This window comes from Cupressus sempervirens, chromosome 3 (genome assembly GCF_028749045.1).
Source record: "Cupressus sempervirens isolate cs-2001-9-10 chromosome 3, ASM2874904v1, whole genome shotgun sequence".
Classification (NCBI taxonomy): domain Eukaryota; kingdom Viridiplantae; phylum Streptophyta; class Pinopsida; order Cupressales; family Cupressaceae; genus Cupressus; species Cupressus sempervirens.
The window spans coordinates 603,250,577-603,269,677 of record NC_143120.1 but is presented as its reverse complement, the minus strand read 5'-3'; the positions used below and the strand labels follow the sequence as shown (position 1 = coordinate 603,269,677).

Here is a 19,101-nt window from a genome sequence, read left to right as displayed (position 1 = left end):
GGGACTTCATGCTCTTGAATCCCTTGCACGTGCAGGAACTGTTTGAAAGATGGGTGTTGGACTTCATTGGACCTCTGAAGGTGAGCAAAACTAGAAAGTGCCTATACATTATCATAGCGACGGAGTATCTAACCAAGTGGGTGGAGGCATGCGCACTACCAGATAACTCGGCAATAAGCACAGTGAGGTTTATATATGAGTAAATTATTACTAGGTACGGGATTCCATTGCAGTTGACAAGTGATAGGGGAGGACACTTCATTAACTATGTTATCAGACTGCTCACTACTGAATTTAAGATGTATCATTCATTGTTGAGCCCATACTATCCAAGAGCCAACGAACAAGCAAAAACAACAAACAAGATCCTGGTTGGAGTGATTTATAAATCTTGTGCAGTAGAGGGAGAAGATTGGGAAGAAAAGTTACCATCAGCTCTTTGGGCATACCGTACAACATACAAGGTGACAACGAGATATACGCCATTTCAGTTGATGTTTGGATAGGAGGTGGTGGTACTAGCATAATTTATGATACCAAGTCTGAGGATTGTACTGGAGAACAAGTTGGGCGACATGGAAAGCCTGAAGGAAAGGTTGCATAATCTGAACAAACTTGAGGAGAAGCGACTGTTAGCACAATGGGCTATGGAGGTGACGTAGAATAGGTGCAAAGCATGGCATGATAAACACCTGAAATTGAACAAGGTCCAACTGGGACAGTTGTTGTTGAAATATGATGGGCGGAACGAAATCAATCTAGGCAAGTTTAAAGTCAAATGGGTCGGACTGTACCAAATACGGGAAGAAGCCGACAATGGAGCAATAAAGTTGTGGACATCAAACGGACAAGAAATACCAAAGGCAGTCAATGGTTCGAAGCAAAGATGTACCATGCTGGAACAATCCCCTCAACGTCAGAGAATGACGAAACTCGGAGGGAGAAATAGATTGTTGGAAAAAAAAGAAGAGAAAAATTAAAGTGTTGTACGGCAGCATGCTTCCATTGTACGACACTGTGAGTCCATTTCACCGTACGACATCATGCTCACTTTTTCCGTACGGCTAACCCAGGCCGCGACCACTGTACGGTGTTAAGTGCCCCTACCGTACAGAAACATCTAGCCCTCCTGAAGCAAACACTGTATGGCAATATAAAATCCTCTAGGTAGAAACCTTATGGCATATGAAGTTCTCGAGGCAGACACTGTACGGCAATATAAAACCCATCAAGTACGGTAGCACAAGCATGATGACCGTACGTGTTCAACAAGATAGTCAACCAATATAGAGCCGGGGGTTTCAAGGTAGTTAGAACATTCCAAAACAAAAAGAAAAGGGTCGGGTTCTTCTTTTCTCCTTGTTGTCGCTGCTGCTCTGCAAAGTATACAAGCAAATGATTGGGGATATGTGCATGGAAATTGTTGTACCTTTGCTCAATGTGGGAGGTCAAATCCTTGCCAAAATTGTAGAGTATTGCAAATTCTATGTCGAGGCTATTAGGACAAGTCAATAAAAATGTGGACCAAGGGTTTGTAGGAACTTTGTTTGGAGTTAGTGAAGATTTGTGAACATAGAGGATTTTTGGGCGGATTTGGAATCAATAGGAGACTTGGATTCGTGGAAAGATCAAAATTTTGAAGAAATCACTGCACGTTTTAGGGCATTGGAGAATCACCTTCAACATACCTACTACACGTGTAAATCCTTGACACCAACAAGCAAAGAGGAGGCCGTACGGCCGTATGACGTATGAAGGAGCAATTAGTTGCATCCGTATAGTGAATGCATCCGTACAATGTAGTCAGTACCCTTAAAGATAAATAAAGCAGTAGGGCCATACTAGAACACTGGAGAACTAGCCAATCTCAAGGCATCAAAGGAAGACCGTACAGATCCATATGGAGGGAGAGGAATTTTTTGAGCAGGATATACGAAAAAAGTAATTGACCTAACGGAATAGTAGGTATGTAGTCAGCCGGAAAAAGGGCTTGGAGGAAGAAACTTGATCACGATTTAGCTATGAGTCAAAATACACAAGCATGACCTTTAGGAGTGCAGCTAGCCGGAAAAGACAAGGGAAAACAAAGGGCCAAAGTGCAGAACCAGCCGGATGTACAGATAACACCGCAGAACGTAGGAATGCAGGAAATGGTGGAATGAAAATTCGGATGACCACCTCGTTAAAGCAAGCATACGGAAGGCACAGGTAGAGTGGGCAATCCGGATGCCAATTTTTTGTATCCGAGATTTCGAAGGTGTTGTGTATCATGATTGAGGCATATGACAAGCACTCTCGTAAAAGTTCAGTTTCGTACTTGGGATACGATGTAGTAGCATCATTCCAGCCAAGTGACTTTACCAAGGTATTTGGCATACCAGGAACGACACAAGGAGGAAAGAAAATTGATAGTAAGCCAAGAAAGATGGACAAGGAGAGAAAGTTGAAGCTGGTGGAATTAGTGTGCAAGGATCAGGTATAGTAGAAGAAAGATGCCCTTACTGACAGGTTGAGTGGAAGAGGGTTGCGGAAATCTGACATCAGAGAAGGCCATTAGAGGTGTCTCATGGACGTGATAAAGAGTAGACTTATAGGGTCCAGTAGGATGTCAGACATCTCCTTTCCGCTGGTCAGTGTGATGAATGGACTCATGAATGGAAGGGTTTATGGCTGGGCTTCTCTATTGGCCACATGCATGGATGAGTTTATGACATTGTAGCATAAAACATTTTACATGTTGCACTATGCCATTAGATTCTTTTTGGAGGCAATTGCGAGGATTGTACCCAAAGAAAAGATGGAAATCCAATAGAGTCCGACAGTACTTGGTGAGCCTCCAATAATGCAGTGGAGGCATTTAGACACGCTTGGAGGGCAGAAAGGCATTGGCCAGAAGAGGGTACGACAAGAGGTGGAGGAATCCAAAAACATGGATAGTGGTCGGTAGGATACATCTTATGAGGAGGACGATTTAGAGGAAATGGAGGAGGTGGAGCAAGATGGGGAGGAAGATGATGAGGAAGTTGGGGTGATTTTGGCAACCCCACTTCACTTTTCGTGGCAGTTGACGGTTGCACCAGTAACAGCTACACCATCTTTTTCGGTTCCGCATGTCCACACTATGGTAGATGTTCACATTCCAGGTTTTAGACTATTTAGGCAAGTAGTGGTGATGACCACAGTCACCCTAAACCCCATATCATTGACAGCAGCAGGAGTAGTAGGATCAGTTGCACAGTCAGGGGCTGCCCAACCTTCGGGAAGCCTGAGGACAGCATCACCAGCGGAGACACCTACGGACACGCAAACTACGGGAACACAACCTCAGCCAGCAGTTCAGGAATCGACCTCCGTACCTCAGGAGTAGGGGTCACTTCAGTTAGTAGCAGTAAGTCTACCTTAGCCACATCCAATAGCAGAGTTGACAACCACAAAGGGAGGAGATAGTCCGAGAAGGGCACAGGAGCAGGTCTGATTAGAGGTGATTGGGATGGACGTAGTAATCACGATAGCCGATACATTGTTGGATGATGCAGTAGATCAAGGTGCTGATTTGGGCATGCCAGAAGCTGAACACTAGGCGCTAGCAGACACACAGATTAGCTCAGCGAGTCGGGCGAGTGAGTATTTGAGGCGATGACTACTTGCCCCTATTACCAGAGGTCCTTCCATTCAATCTCCCATGCGAGAGGATCTTCAGTTAGAGGCGATTTGGTTGAATAGTGAGGTTGTCAAGGTCCCCACATCACTAGAAGCAGGAGATCAGAGTGTAGCGACACCACAAAAAGTAGAAGGAAGGGTACAAACGCAAGGTCCTATACCAGTAGTGGAGGAAAAGGATAAGGATATCCATTCATGCTTCAGTGACATCACCGAGAGAAGCAAGTGTCTAGCAGAGTTAGTGCTCACAGAGAGACAATGGGCAGAGGCTGGGCAAGAAGCTCAGGAGGTCGCAGAGAAGGCTCGGGAGGAGATGGCCAACCGACTTGCCACCCAGCAGATTGCATGGGAAACAAAGCGGACAGCATTGTTAGCACAACTCGAGGAAATTGCACAAGGGAAGCAGGAGGCAGATCAACAACTTGCAGCAGCGCTACAGGAGAAGGAAACAACAAAGAAAGCACATGATCAAAAAGAAGTTGAATGCCAGGAGGTCACATTGATGCTGAAGGAGGTAGTGGAGGAGAACTCACAGATCAGAGCTGATTTAAAGGTCTAGACGAAATGAGTGTATCAGCTACGACGTAGCCGGTCTACATAGTTAGAGACACAACCTTCTAGTTCATGATGTTTATGTTGTTTTTTATCTATGAATTAATGTAATTAGTTGTTTTTGAGTTTTGTTGTGTTTTCCGGAGACGACTTTTCTTTTTCGGGGGGATGATGTCGTCGGTAAATACTGTGTAGCCGACAGCCCCTTCGGGAAGGTTCTTGTTATGTAGCTGACGACCCTTTGGGAAGGTTCTTTGGAAAATATATATACACCCTCCCAGATCCTTGTAATCAACATCATAAGCATAATGTAATGTCTTTGGCATATGCGAATAATAAAAGGAGTATTGCTGTTCCATATTCTTGTCTATATGCATTAATCTATTTACCCCATACAGTAAACACCTCTCACAAGATCGAAAGATTGCTTCATTGGCATTGTCAAGATACAAAGGAACTAATGTGCTGAGGTCATTTAGACTGAGATAGTGCCATATATGGGCCTTTAGAAGAAGCACCAAACATCGAGGATGTTTCTATAATTGTCTCTCTTCTATGTAAGTAGTTGTATCGAGCTTGAACATGGGACAATCAACGAGCATAGATTGTGTTATGGATTTAATACCCAAATGAATGTTATTAATATTGTTTTCATTGTATTAAGAAACTCACTCTTCCGAGGACAAGAGTTAGGCTAGAAAAATTAGTTTTTTGCTAAATTGTGCTATTTTTCAACTTTGGCTCTATAATCTTACCAAACCAACATAATTGTCGGCCTAAGAAATTTATAGATTTGAGTTTTTTTTTGAGTGTATCATTGAAAATGAAATGGACAAATTTTGATAATTTTGATATTGATAAGCCAATTGATCTATTGGGGGTGGCCCTTCATATTCCTTTTCCTTAATTAGAGTAGAAGAGATGATTTTGCATGGGTCTATTGCATTGATTGAATAACTTATGTTTGGATTGATGTTGTTGGTCTAGTCCTTAGCGGGAGTAGTCAATGTAGTAAAGCAATTCAGTGTGGTGAAGAATCAGTATTTCAGGTACATGGCTTGTTAGTTTGGTTGACAACATTGGCATTGTTGTCAAAGGGGGAGAGAAAGGGAAGAGATAGTGAACAAGAAACCTTTGAGGAGAGAAAGTGAAGATATAAGACATCGAGAAGACAAAAGATCAGTGGAAGGGGGAGAAACCTTAAAGACACCATAAATGTAGATTAGGAGCAAAGACATTCTGAGTACTGGAACTAATTAAGAAGGTAAGAAGATATTTTGTTGTGTTACCATCAATGCCAAAGTTGAAGCTTGTTGGCATAACTAATATTGTGATGGTAGGACATATTTGATTGCATGATGATCATTTATTGTGTTATCATTGATTTCAAGCATTGACCCAATGTTCCTGGTATGTTGTTGAGTATGGTATGATGAACGAGGTGTTTAGTAGGTTTTAGTGGTAGTGATCATTATGAAACATAGGGTTGTCTAAATGTCATATAATTGACCGCCACTCTTGAAGTAGTGATATGTGCAAGTTATGATCGAATGAAGTTTGACAATGCAATTGCTAGAATAGTTAGTCACAAGCAATTTGATTGATTTGTCAATTTGATGATGAGTTACGTGGAGCGAGCATAGAAGAAGGTGGTCAGTAGTGACTAGATGCTATGGTTATGATCACAACTTATTTGGATGATTGTTGAGAAGGCACTATAGTTACAAAAGAGGTTTTAGGATAAAGACTTTATGTTCTCGAGCTACTTATTATAGATCTTGGACCAATGACCAATATGGATGTTTTGGTAAGTATGATCGAGTAAGTCATGATGTGGTGATGTGTGTTAATGAGTAGTGTTGAGATTTTGGCATTTCAGTGATTGATGCAAGTGTGTATTGAAGATTCTAGAAGGGTTTATTTGGTCAAAACGTGTTTTACTCTTCTTCATGAATTCAAATGTAAAACTAATTGTTGGACAACTCGGTATAGGAAATTTGTTTTGTACATCAAGATGTGTGTGTAGGTGTGTGGTATGTGAATTCCATGTTTGAAAATCAAATTGAAATGTGTTAGGGCTAGATTAAGGTGGTGGGAGGCTCTAGGGATTGATGAACAATATATATTTGGTGAAGTGGCAAAAATTGTTTGTCGGTCATGAATAGGCTATGAATGTAAATGTGTCAAGCCATGGTGTAGCTAAGTATAAAGTGAATTGAATGTGTGCATTACAATGGATTTGACTAGGCAAAGGGGGTGCTATTTTTTCATACCATTCAACTTGTTCCCTAATATTTGTAGCAGTCAAAATCGCCTAATTAGGTGGATCCTTACAAGTCCTTTATTTTAAATCCTTAAACATGGTGACGCTTTAGCTAGTCTTTTAAGTCCTCAAACGAATATATTCTTAATAGGGTAAAGCTCTTGACAAGGTTTGAGATAAATCTCGTAACCTAGTGGCACCTAATAGTGCCTTTGTAAACTCTAACATGGTTAAGCTTCTTGCAGGGTGTGCTTTAGAAGAGTGCACATTACTCATTGGTACTAATTCCTAATGTGGTTTTTACCTAAATTGGGTTTCCACAAGACCAAATCTCTATGTCAAGTATTTCATTATCTTGTGGATATGCTTATGTGTTTATAGTTTTTATTTGCTGCTAGTAATTTAATATTGTGATAGGGCTTAAAGGTTGAAAATTTTATTAATTAGTAGTTTATTTATTCGCCCCCCTTCTCAGTAGTCTGATCTCTTAGGACTAGCATTATCATCTTGTTTCATCGCTCTACAACTATTGCTGGTAATTGTTTGAAGGTCGACTTCTGAGGGTTTTTCTCTTTGTCATTCATGACTTTCTTCATCTTCTCAAGCATGGAGTCAATGACATTGTAGATCTCTCCATGGCAAGACCTATCCATGCCAGTGTAGTGAAGTATTCTCATATTGAGCTCGATGAAGTGAAGAAAATATTCCTAATGTTCCCGACATGAGTCATCCAGTATTATTTGTATATTTTTTCCCCTCTGAGTGTTGCTTTGCTTCTATATAGACTAATTATTGCTTACCACCATATTGCAAAGTGCCATTTATACTTTTACAAGATGTCTGAAGATGATAAAGTTTGATGCAAAGTGGGTTGCAAAATCATCTAATAGAAATTAGAGCAAAAATAATACAATTAAATAGTCACTTTAAAAGAAATTAATTTACACAATATAATTATGAAAAGAAAGCCAGAACAACAAAAGGTTTAACTATTAGAAGCATCTACATGACCCATTTTATGTGGATTAGATAGAATAAAATAAATTACTAATTTTATTTGTTTTGAATTGAATTAGTACTTCAGTTCAAGTTCGCTTACCTTCAATAATTCCAAACCTAATCTAAAAATTTATAGTCTTATGGTGGTTTGTTGTTGAACATTTGGATACCCTTAGTCTCCGCAAACACCTCTTTGATCTACCCAATTATTGCCAATTTCTTCTACCATAAGATTGAGGAAGGGTACAACACAAGGTGTCCAAATGATAAGTTGATATTACTCTTCAACCAACAAACCAACATCCCTATCATTTTTTGCTTTATCTGTTATGACTTGGACAACATTTTCTTGTCCCATTGACTCAATGGCGGATATGAGATGATTACTAATAAATTGTCCATCTTTACTTGCCCTTCACAATCCATAGCTTTCAAAAGTATTTCCCCTCTTTAGGTGACACTGCTATGACATTGATCAAGAGATGATTTCTTCCATCTTTTGACCCATTTGAAAAAATCGATACCCCTATCTCAATCCATGAATCCTTTATATGCTTCAATACATCCTCAACCCCAGTGACATCTCATTCCAACAAAAAGAGTATTTTGTCTAATGTTGGGCCCTTATACCCTCACGAAGATTTATTGACACATTTCAATATCTTCTAGTATGGGAAGCAAAGAACATTGAAAGGTGTTGATGTTATTGTAACTATGGTCAAACTCCTTCAAGAGAACCCAGAGTTTGTATAAGATAAGATAAATTTAGTAATGTCCAACAAGAGACCACCAAAAGGGTCTCAAGGACTGAAAGCATACAACCAAAGAAGCAACGGACCATAGGAACGCCAAACAGTGCCCAAAAAAGAGCAAGGAAGAAGCAAAAGAAACAAACAAAGGAATCAACTTTGAGGCAAGGACTAGGGAACCTTCCTTGGCTGAAAGAAATCCAACACCAAAGGATAAAAGCTAGGGCAAGTAGGACCTTTGAACCATTGTTGAGAATTGCTGGAGGAGTAAATGTTGTGGGGTCTCACAAATTTGGAGTGATTGGTGTTGGAGGCACTAAACAACCACTTCACCCTTGCGCCAGAGACAAGGGTGAGAAGAAGGCATTGATAGGATGATTCGAGGCCTGCCTATAGGGGAATAGGAGCTGCAAGGTGTGGTCACAGAGCTGCAAAGTCTCTGAAGATTAAGTACCAAGCACTTCTAATCCATATAACCAATGCAACTAGTTAGGGATCTGCACTTTTTGAATAAGCAATATAATCTCCCCCTGATCTCGTAGTAGGTAGGTCAATGGAAAATGAAGTAGGTCACCATCTCAATGTAGCGAAGGTGCACAAATGACAAACCCAGTCCTCTCTATCAATATGGTGATTAGTCGGGACCCAAAGTCGATGGGAGCCAACTCTGAAGGACACCAAGGAGATGCGTAGGGCGTGACACTAGCACCGAGACAAGTAGCTAGGGCAAACAGTTATCTTGTCCCAAATATTTACAAAGTGCTTAGCATAAAGGACCATCCTTGGGCATAATGCCCCATTAGGGTTGCACCAGGTCGTGGTGATGTACTATTTGCAAATATATGTTACCTGGAGATGTGTTTCTAACAGAATTTGACCCTTCCCTATTTTCTGGATGTTCTTCAAACTCAAAAACTTTTGGAAACCTTTCCCTTGGCTGTCCCATAAAATTGATGTTTCAGTTTTGATAATTTGTTTGATTTCCCCTGTCATGTGAACTCTAAAGTTTAAATATTTAATAGAAACATTATATGTTAAGGTTCTATAATCTATATATAAGCATGCTTTATTCATGTTTTTATATGAATATTGAAACTTTCCCTATTTTTTTTAAAGATTTTCTCTATTTTTTATATAGCTGTATCAACTATCATTCCCTCTCGTCCCTTGCTTTGAGAAAAACAAATCCATCTCGGAAACCTGTTTCCTCATCTCCCTGTCTCCTTGTCTCGGAAACCTAGGGTAACATAGGTAAATATCAAGTCTAACATGTCTGTTCAACTCTTGCTCTAAAGGGAGGAGGTAAGCAGGAGTGTCAAAGAATTGAAATGGAGGAAGGTTGGTGATGCCAATATGGTAGAGAACGTTGCCAACAATATACTAATATATAATTTAATACTACCATCACATTCCTCCTAATAATTGGAACAAGAGATGAATGACAATTATCTTTATTTTATCGTACCAATTAAGTTACATACCACTATTGATGCTCATCAATATTACCATACCCTTTCTATTCCCATCAAGTGCTACTTATAGCACTTGGATTGGTTACTAATACCAACCGACGTGGCGTCTGGCACAAAGTTTACCTAACAACTACTTAATTAATTCATTACGAAATTACCCTCTATAGAGGCGGTCAATATCGATCCTGATAGAGCTCAACAAGGAAGTAGCTTAGGCATACCAACACCGAGCTCTAAGGGTGGGGATAATATAATATGTAACATGATTATTGTCAATGCAATAATTATATTACATACTATAATAATTAAAAATAATAATTATTTAATGAATAATAATTATATTATATTGTACTAAATAATAATATATTGAATATTATATTATAATATATAATTATGTAAGAAATAATTAAATAATATTAATATATATATATATGAAAAAATGGTGTCCCTTGGTGATGGGGCACCACACTCATGTATTAAGGAAGAATAAGTCTTCCTCTATGACTAGATGAATGAAAGTAAAAAAAGAACTACTGAATATAAAACTTTATTCTTGAGGAAAAGGGATATTGCATTTCAAAATCAGTATTGTGGCTTGGGAGATAATATGAGAAAGAAAAATTATCACTTGAGAAGGTGAGGATGGTAGGTGAAAAGGTGAAGAGAGGCTAGATAGTTTTGACTATCACTTATAAATGAAGAATCATGTGGTAAGCTAAGTTGCCAATGTGGATTGTGATGCGGATGTGGATATTAGAATCGGATGTGCAAATCTTTTATTTATTTATTTTGGATCCATTTGGATGTGTTTATATATACACGTACACACACACACAGAGTAATTTTATATATGCAAAGAAAAAATGAGAAATATATAAAAATAAACCATTCCGTAGCATGATACTTCACCATTGATAGTCCAACTTCAAACTTCACAAACACAAAGTGACAAATATACATATGGAGATAACTAATTAGTAAATTAACCAAGTTTAAGATTCCAATGCAATTTGAATTACAAAATCAAAACTTAGTTCATGATTGAATGTTGATCAATCAAGAGTCCAGACTCAAGATTCACTAACCAAATTAAAACAATAAAGCACATGCCAAAATAGATGTTTAAGTGATTTTTGGTGTGGGAATGACTTTTGGCCACAGGTTCTTCCAAGATGTGCTTCTTGCGAGCATCGAGACAGAGAACCCAAATGCATCCACACTTCCAGACGCCTCAGCATCAACACCAGCATCCAGCACCAGGAGGAGAGAATCGGTGTGTAGAGAAATAGTGCCAACAGAATAAGTTATAGCATTGCCAAATGGGAGAGAGCAGGACATTTTCTCCCTATCTGGGGTCATGTTTGTAGTTCCCATCATACTACACAAAGTTTGGCTTCAAGGAATATACTATCTATTATTTTCTAGGATGACCCATCATACTACACAATGTTTGGCTTCAAGGAATATACTATCTATTATTTTCTAGGATGATTGTACTTGAATAGGAGAAGGTTTAATATGTTGCTCCCAAAATGGTATATGTGAACTTTTTGGTAGTTGCAATCGAAACTCATTCATGTGGGAGATGACTAAGACCTAACTTAAAAAAAAGCATTTTCTTTCCAAATTTTTAAGTGAATACAAGATTTAACAATAATCGAGAGCTTTCAGATAGGTTTAGCAGCAAAAAAGTGGGGTGTGCTGCAGAAATGAAATGAGATTTCTATGATTTATCTTCCTATTATGTTATAGGGTTTGTAGACAGTTGCATTGGCTTTGGATATAAGGTAGGTGAGGTTAGAGTCAGGGTTCTTGTGGGTATGTCTTTCTTAACCTGACATGTGGTTTTGCAGATCTGCCCAAGAAACAGAATGGGCACAACAGGTTTTCTTGAAACAGTCCAGGAATAAAAATGGTCACTGTGGGCAGTTCTCTGGAGCAAACTTGAGTTTCAGTCACTTAGAAACAGATACCTTAAGGATCATGACCAAGAATCAAAACCTGCTACCTTTGGGTACAGTAATGGGGGGTGTACTGAATCTCCAGCAACACAGTACAATGATATAGATGTGTTATTTCATGTAGGTTGGGTCTTGTGTATGTGAGTGTTCACCTCCACGCACACTATAAGCATAGTATTGGCAATTTCGTGTGCACTGACATTTGTCATTAATTGAACATCTAATGAATTTTACCTGAACCTATTTTAATCACTGAAGCTTGAATATTTTTGTTATTAAGATTGACGAGCTTAGAAATTAATATTCTTATGCTTCTGCAAAAGTTAAAAAGAAAAATTTATATTGCTGATGAAAATTATCATTTAAGTAGAATTAGTTTTGGCATTGTTATTTTTTTATTGTAAACCTGTGCTAGAATATTGTTCATGGCTATCTTTTTGATATAACATTGTTTGTTATAGCTTTTTACGTGATCTCTTTTTTCCTGTTTTTTTTGTCAAGGCTCTTTTCCTATCAATATTTCATATTAAATAGATTTCTTTTCATTACTTTTTAACATAATACTGTAATTCACGTTTCTTATTGAATTGAATATTTTGTCATTAATTTGTTTCTAATATGAGTTATGAAATAGGAGGAAGATCATATGCTTCTTTTTGAAAATCATAATGACAAAGAACATTGTGCAGGCTTGATGGAAGCACAAGTGGAGCGCAAAGGCAAAAACTAGTAGAACAATTTAATGATCCATTAAATACAAAGGCCCAGTGTATTTTAATATCAACAAGAGCTGGATCATTGGGCATAAACCTTCCAGCAGCTAACCGTGTGATTATTGTAGATGGTTCTTGGAACCCAACACATGATCTTCAGGCTCTTTTCCGTGTATGGAGGTATAGTATACAAGCTGCTTATATACTTTTTAATTGCAGAAATTTGTTGCATACTCTTAAGTTAAACTGTTTTTTGGCTATGAAAGGGTGTGAGAAAATGCTGTTAGTGCCCATGATTATGTCAAATGATATCCAGATTATGCCTTTTCTCTTCATTGAGTTTTCATCTATATTACGTTTGTATTTTTGCACCACAAATACTAAAAGCATAGTTACCAAAAGTTTTATACCCCGACTGTTGGTACGTAGTCATTTTCCATGTCATAAATGCATTGCCATGGTCATGTTCCCTGAAATTAGGAAACTTTAGATGAAGTTTATTTGTTTTTTTATGTTTATCCTACAAGCACCCATTGGAATAAACAAAATTTCCTGCAGAGATTTCTTGTGTATATTATATATAGAACATTAACTTTTCCGTAAGTGCTGCTATGTGATTGACACATGCTATAGTTCCATAGAGTTTAGTGATGAGGGGACATAGGGACGCCGGTCAGGTTCCAAGGACAAATTTCTTATAAAACCGAAACGATGTATGTAGGAGAAACAACTTTATGGATTAAGATGTGTATATGTGTCATTTTCAATTGACTGACAATATCGTCATCCCTGAGTACCTTGTACCACAGCTAAAAAGGATATTACCCTTCGAGTCTGTAGTTGCCGATATCTATGATTAATTTTTAAAAAAAATTGCTTTTATCTTAATGACCATCAAATATCAATATTATCTATCTTTGCTTTCATTGACATTTAACATTGATTTCAATAATTTAAATTGTTATTTTAAATTTTTTAAAGCATTTTGTCATTACAAAATGTAGGTAACAGTATGTAACTTTTTCAACTTAGTTTCATTTTTCTCTGAGTTAGTTCATTATTTGTTTGAATAACATTTATCTATCAGTCGACCCTAATTGATAAAACAAATTCTTTTACTGAAGGCTTTCGTCAATTTAGTTTTATTGTTTGTTGGCCCTGTGCTTGATTTTTGAAGCCTTCAATGTCATTTTTCTCGTTTTTGAATGTGTTTGCAAGCTTTTGGTCATTTTTTTTTCTCAAATCATTGCTTTTGGTTTTCCCTTCGATTCGATCTATCTTGGGGCTTAATTGGACCGACTACCGAGCAATCAAAAGATATGATTATTTTAGTGCCCAAAAAGTGGACTCTGTAGGTGTAATTGCATGATTTAAAAAATCACGTTATATTTTAATGTTCACATACATTTTTTGAAAAATATAACATAAAATCACTTTATGTTATATTTTTAAGTTGAGTTGCTTTCAATTTTTCACTTAAGTGACTATATTAACTATATAGTTTGGTTTATTTTTGGAGTAACTTTATGTTTCATTTAAAACATGTAAGTTAAATTGTACTTTTGAAATGATATTTGCTTATAATATGTTAATTCTATTATGCAAATGTTATTTTTGACCCATTTAAGTAATATTTCTTCAAAAATTAATTAGACATGTGCTTAATTGCTCACTTAAGTTGTTTATTTAGACATCTTTTAACCCATTTACATGAAAATATTCAAATGCCTCTAGAGAACATAGTTTTGAACTAAAAGGACATCTTTAATCACTTAAACATGTAAATGCATGTATTTTGAAATGTGCAAAGACCCTCTAAGAATGCGATTTACATCTTGGAGTCTCTTTAAAATATGCAATGACCTCCAAAGAGTGAGATTTTGCACTATGAACATGTTTGAACAAGTTTTTAGAACATGTAATGCCCTCCCAAGAGTGCGATTTGCACATAGAAGCCAAAATACAAGTTTTTAAATTATGCAAATGTACTTCTAGAGTGCGATTTGCATGAAGAGTCAAGTTTGATGCATTTTAAAACATGCAATCTCCATTATAGAGTGCAATTTGCCTTGGAAACATATGCAAATACAATAACGGAACCCAATTTTGAAGATTGAAGGGAAAACTTCCATGCATTTGCTCCTCAACAACATGTTTTTGGTTGAAATCTCCAGATCCATCCATTCCAAGGTCGAAATTCTTCTAACTAGGGTCGTTTTGGCATTTGAATGCATATGCATTTGGCATTCAAATTTTTGCAAGAAACAATGTATTTTATGACCATTTGAGGGCACGTTATGATGGAAAACGCCCAAATTTGGGACTTTTTGACCATGTTTTGGTTCAAGGGGAAATTGGTTTTCTGTTTTAAACCTTGTGTTTGCTTTCATTAAACACAATTTTCCCTGTCAATAGCAAAAGCAACTTGTGACATAGCAGCAAGAGACTACGTTTTTTTACCAAAAACAGCTTGAAGCTTGGTTTTCCCAAAAATGTTTCATGAAATAGCAGCAAAAGGTCACACTTTTTGGTATATCTCTCCAAAAACGACCATTCAATGCTCATCAATATCCATTACTTGCAAGTGTGGAGGAAGTTAAGTAGTTGTTTGTGAATTTGGATTTGGAGAATTGGTCTTCAAATCTATAAATCTCGCTATTTTGGCTCTTTGATCTCCAAGTGGGCATTTTTTTATCTTGCTCATTAATTCATGCTTATCTTGCTATTTTGTTGCATATTTTAGCTTGATGTCGCACACTTGTTCAAAGGTATACCATGAAAAGTGCTTTTTTACTCAAAATATGATGAGAACTTCCTTTTTCACCTATTTGGTTTTTCCCAGACACAAAACTTTGAATTTGCACTTGAAAATAACTTGCTTGTTGGCATGTTTGAGTATAAGACCAAAGGTATTGTTTGTTTTGTGATTGCTTTCATTGTTTGTTTGCTTGCTTTCTCGTTTTTCTTCTTGTTGAAGAAGTTGCAAGTTCCTTCCCAAGAACTTAAGTATATTTCCCTTCATTCCATTTTCACCTTTTCACGCAAGTGTATCATTTCACTTGCCAAGGCACATTGCTTCCATTCCTTTCATATGCATTTACATTCCAAGAGCAATTACATGTAATTCTATCCTCCATCTGATTTTACATGTAATCTCACTCTCCATCTGCATTTACACAATCTCATTCTTCAAATCTCATTGAATGATTGCATGAAGTCATGATTACATGTAAATCACTTTACATGTAATGACATCTAGAGTACTTGATTTTGACTACATGTCACACTTTTAAAGTCAAAAGTTAACATTTGCACGCAATCCCATGCATCCCACTTTCATTCCTCAAAGCATTTAGGGCCCGTTTGGTAGCTGGAATTAGAATGGAATTGGCATTTAGAATTCTAAAAAAATTCTAATCCATTGTTTGGGTCCGCACAATCGAAATTGGAATTGGAAAAAAGTGGAATCCAGTATCCCCATTTGACCCCCAAAACAAGGATTCCAAATTCCTTCAAATACTTGTTATTTGGAATTCTCGTTTTAATTCCCATTTTAAATCCCATTTTTTTAAAATGAGGATTTCAACTAAAGTAAAATTTGATTGGGTTTGACTTCCGGATGCCCATTTGAGGGCACTTTTTCTTGCACTAATTTTTTAAATTTAATTTTTTTAAATGGGGGGAAAATTTTTTGCTATTACTTGCTCATATATTTTCCACTGTTGAGTAATTTATCAGGCTTTTTCCACCTGATCCACCTCAGTAGTTACTACAAAAAAGTTTGGTGAAATAACTTTTTCACATACATTGTTTCTCAGTTAAATGAATTGTATGTAGGACAAAAACAATCTACTCTATTGATTTTTTTTCTGGCGTAAAAATGTTTCCAGGTAAGATTTCGTAAAAATTTAATATAAAAATTTAGACTTTGCACTTGCGAGTTTGAATGTTGTGATGATCAAATTTTTTATTAGATCTCTACAAATATATATATTTTTAATGGGATGTTTCTGACTCTTATTTTATCAATTCTTGTGATTCGGATTCATTCAATGAGACTTGAACAATATACATATTTCATATCAGTAATTATGTGAATTATAATCAATGGTATTTTTTTTATAGAGCAAGAGTCATAAAAGTTTTAGTATCCATTAGTACAATCTCGTCCTCATCCTTTATGATAATGTTTACTTTCAACATGACTTAATCTTTTTATACTTGTTAAAAATGTTTGGACTTCAACAAACCAAATAAGTATTGAATTTTTTTGCATGATGATAATGCTACAACTTGATGATAATATTTTGCATGTTATTTTGGCTAGTATTCCAATTCCACAATGTGCAATCAAACGGAGGAAATCTGTATTCTCACAATGAATTCTTGGTCAACCAAACAGTCCCAAATTGGATTCCCTAATCATAATCTGGATTTCGAGTTCCAGAGTCCCAAAGCCCGCATTCTGAATGCCAATGCTTAATTTATATTCCAACAACCAAACGGGCCCTTATATAAGTACTTATCCTTCACTTGCATGTGTCATATCCCTATTTTAAGATAGAATTATAATAATAATTAGATAATACAACATTAGTAAATAAATAATGATAATAAAGTTAGATTAAAACTAATACTAAAATATAAAAATAGGAAATAATTATTATTTAATCTATATTATCAATGAAATATTTAATATGATATTTGAAATAATTAAAAATTAATAAAATTAAAATGAATAAATAAAGAAATTAAATTAAATACAAGAGAATATTGTAGAAAGTATGTCAACTTTCTAAATAGAATTTAATAACAAATAATAATAAACACAAATAAGTAAGTAAATAAATAATATAAAACAGAATAAGATGAATTAACTAAATCTAATGATAATTCAAGAGATATTTAACAAATAGACATGACTCCTTAAAATTAAGATATAAAAGGGAGGAGAGTTTATTTTAGAGAGGGGGGAAAAAGAGAAGGAGAAGATAGGAGTTCAGAAAGGAAAAATGGAAGAGGAAAATAATATGAAGAAAAAAAAGAAGTGACTTTCTAAAAAGGTATCAATGATATTAAAAGGATGTGAACTTTCGAAAAGGTCATAATTATGAATAGCTACGACTCTTCAAAAATGTTGTAATTATAAAGTGTTGGGACTTTTCCAAAAGAGTTTAGTTATGAAGCGTTGTGACTTTTTGAAAGGATTATAACCATGGAGTGTTGTGACTTTTCAAAGGATTTGTATTATGAAAGGTTGTGACTCATGGAAAAGAAGAAACAAAAAAGTATATTTTATCCTTTATAATTAGAAAAGGAAGAATTTTAGAATGTAAATATAGAGTTGAGATAATCTAGAAGGACTAATTCGTGGAAGGGCCAACTAATGATAGAGCCACATGGACCAAGCAAAGAAGAAGCTAAGAAAGGTATGTTTATGTATTATATTTATTTAATTATGTTTGAAAATTTATTTATATTAATGAATCATACTTGTGGATAATTTATGCATATGCATATGTATATGTAAAGATTTAATTCGAAATGGATAGAGCACATGACTTAATGGTTAATGGTTTAAGGTCAAGAGAGTCCCTTTTTAGGGAAGAGAGTGATCTTAATATGGTTAATAGCTTAAGATCAAGAGAGTTCCTTTGGGAAGAGAGTGATCTTAATATGGTTATAAGGCCGGAATATTCCGTAGATGTTAACATATGCATGTGTCAAGGGCCCTAGATAGAGAATGCCTCTTCTACCGAAGGACTTTAAAGGGAACACTTCATAGAAGACGGAGAAGTAACCGGGGATCTAAGGATCCTCAAGAGGTTTATTGATCCCAATGTGGAGATGTCTTTAAGGTTGGGTTAGGATAGAGGGTACAATAGTGAAATATATTTTATTATTGTAGAAATTCTAACATTGGTTTTGCAAGTATTATTGTCTTTGATAGTGGGGATATTACAACATGTTTCTATCTCCTTGAAACAGATTTCAACCTTTGCATATGCCATTCAAAGATTATCATAGAAGATCTTTGAGTATTTGATTCATACTTCGAGCATTTTGCCCTTCATAGGTCCTCTGTTGTTGTCCCAGAATTGATGTTTTTATGGAATCAATATCCTCTGATGATGTGTTCACATTTGAAATTTTCATATTATAGCACAAGATATGTCTTCATCCTCGAAATCCAAAGGAAAGATGAAGTACCAATACGAGAAAGAGTTAGCTCATGTGTTTGCATTGCAAGTTTGATCACCTCTTGATAATGCTTCTAACACGGAGATCGGGCACGTGGACATGACTCATTTCTCGCAAAGGGTTGAATCTGCTTCGACTCATGAAATGAAATGCATCAAAAAGAGTAATATTCACTTGGTGCCTACTTTTGCTATGGTTGCCTTAGAACTAGAATTTGTTTTGTGTTGTGCACGACATTGCAGTCCAAAGACCAAGACAATGAAAAATGTTGATGGAAAGGTTATCATTAGCCTTGACCTAGAGTTTATTGAACAAATCTTTAAAGTTTCTCAAAATGCAAGGTGCGTAGACTTGTCAAAGGATAAGTCTTTGGAGTTATGGAATGAAAAGAGGGTAGATTATCAGAAATATATAAGTGCATATTGGTTAAAGGTTAGAAGAAACAATTTTTCAAGATGGCGTAGAACCTTAGCTACTGATTTGTGAAACAAATCCGATTCGGGTACATGAATCGGATCTGTGGATTCATAA

The 19,101-nt window shown here is 36.2% G+C and overlaps 1 protein-coding gene across 6 annotated transcripts in view; it reads left to right on the top strand.

Moving 5' to 3' along the window:
* The window catches only part of ATRX (P-loop containing nucleoside triphosphate hydrolases superfamily protein), a 273,756-nt gene that overhangs the window by 208,586 nt on the left and 46,069 nt on the right, over positions 1 to 19,101 (top strand). For all 6 annotated transcript variants that reach the window (XM_089821112.1, XM_089821115.1, XM_089821114.1 and 3 more), the window contains one exon: positions 12,346 to 12,549. In XM_089821112.1, coding sequence (XP_089677238.1) covers positions 12,346 to 12,549 — 204 coding nt within the window. The remainder of the gene's footprint in view (positions 1 to 12,345; positions 12,550 to 19,101) is intronic.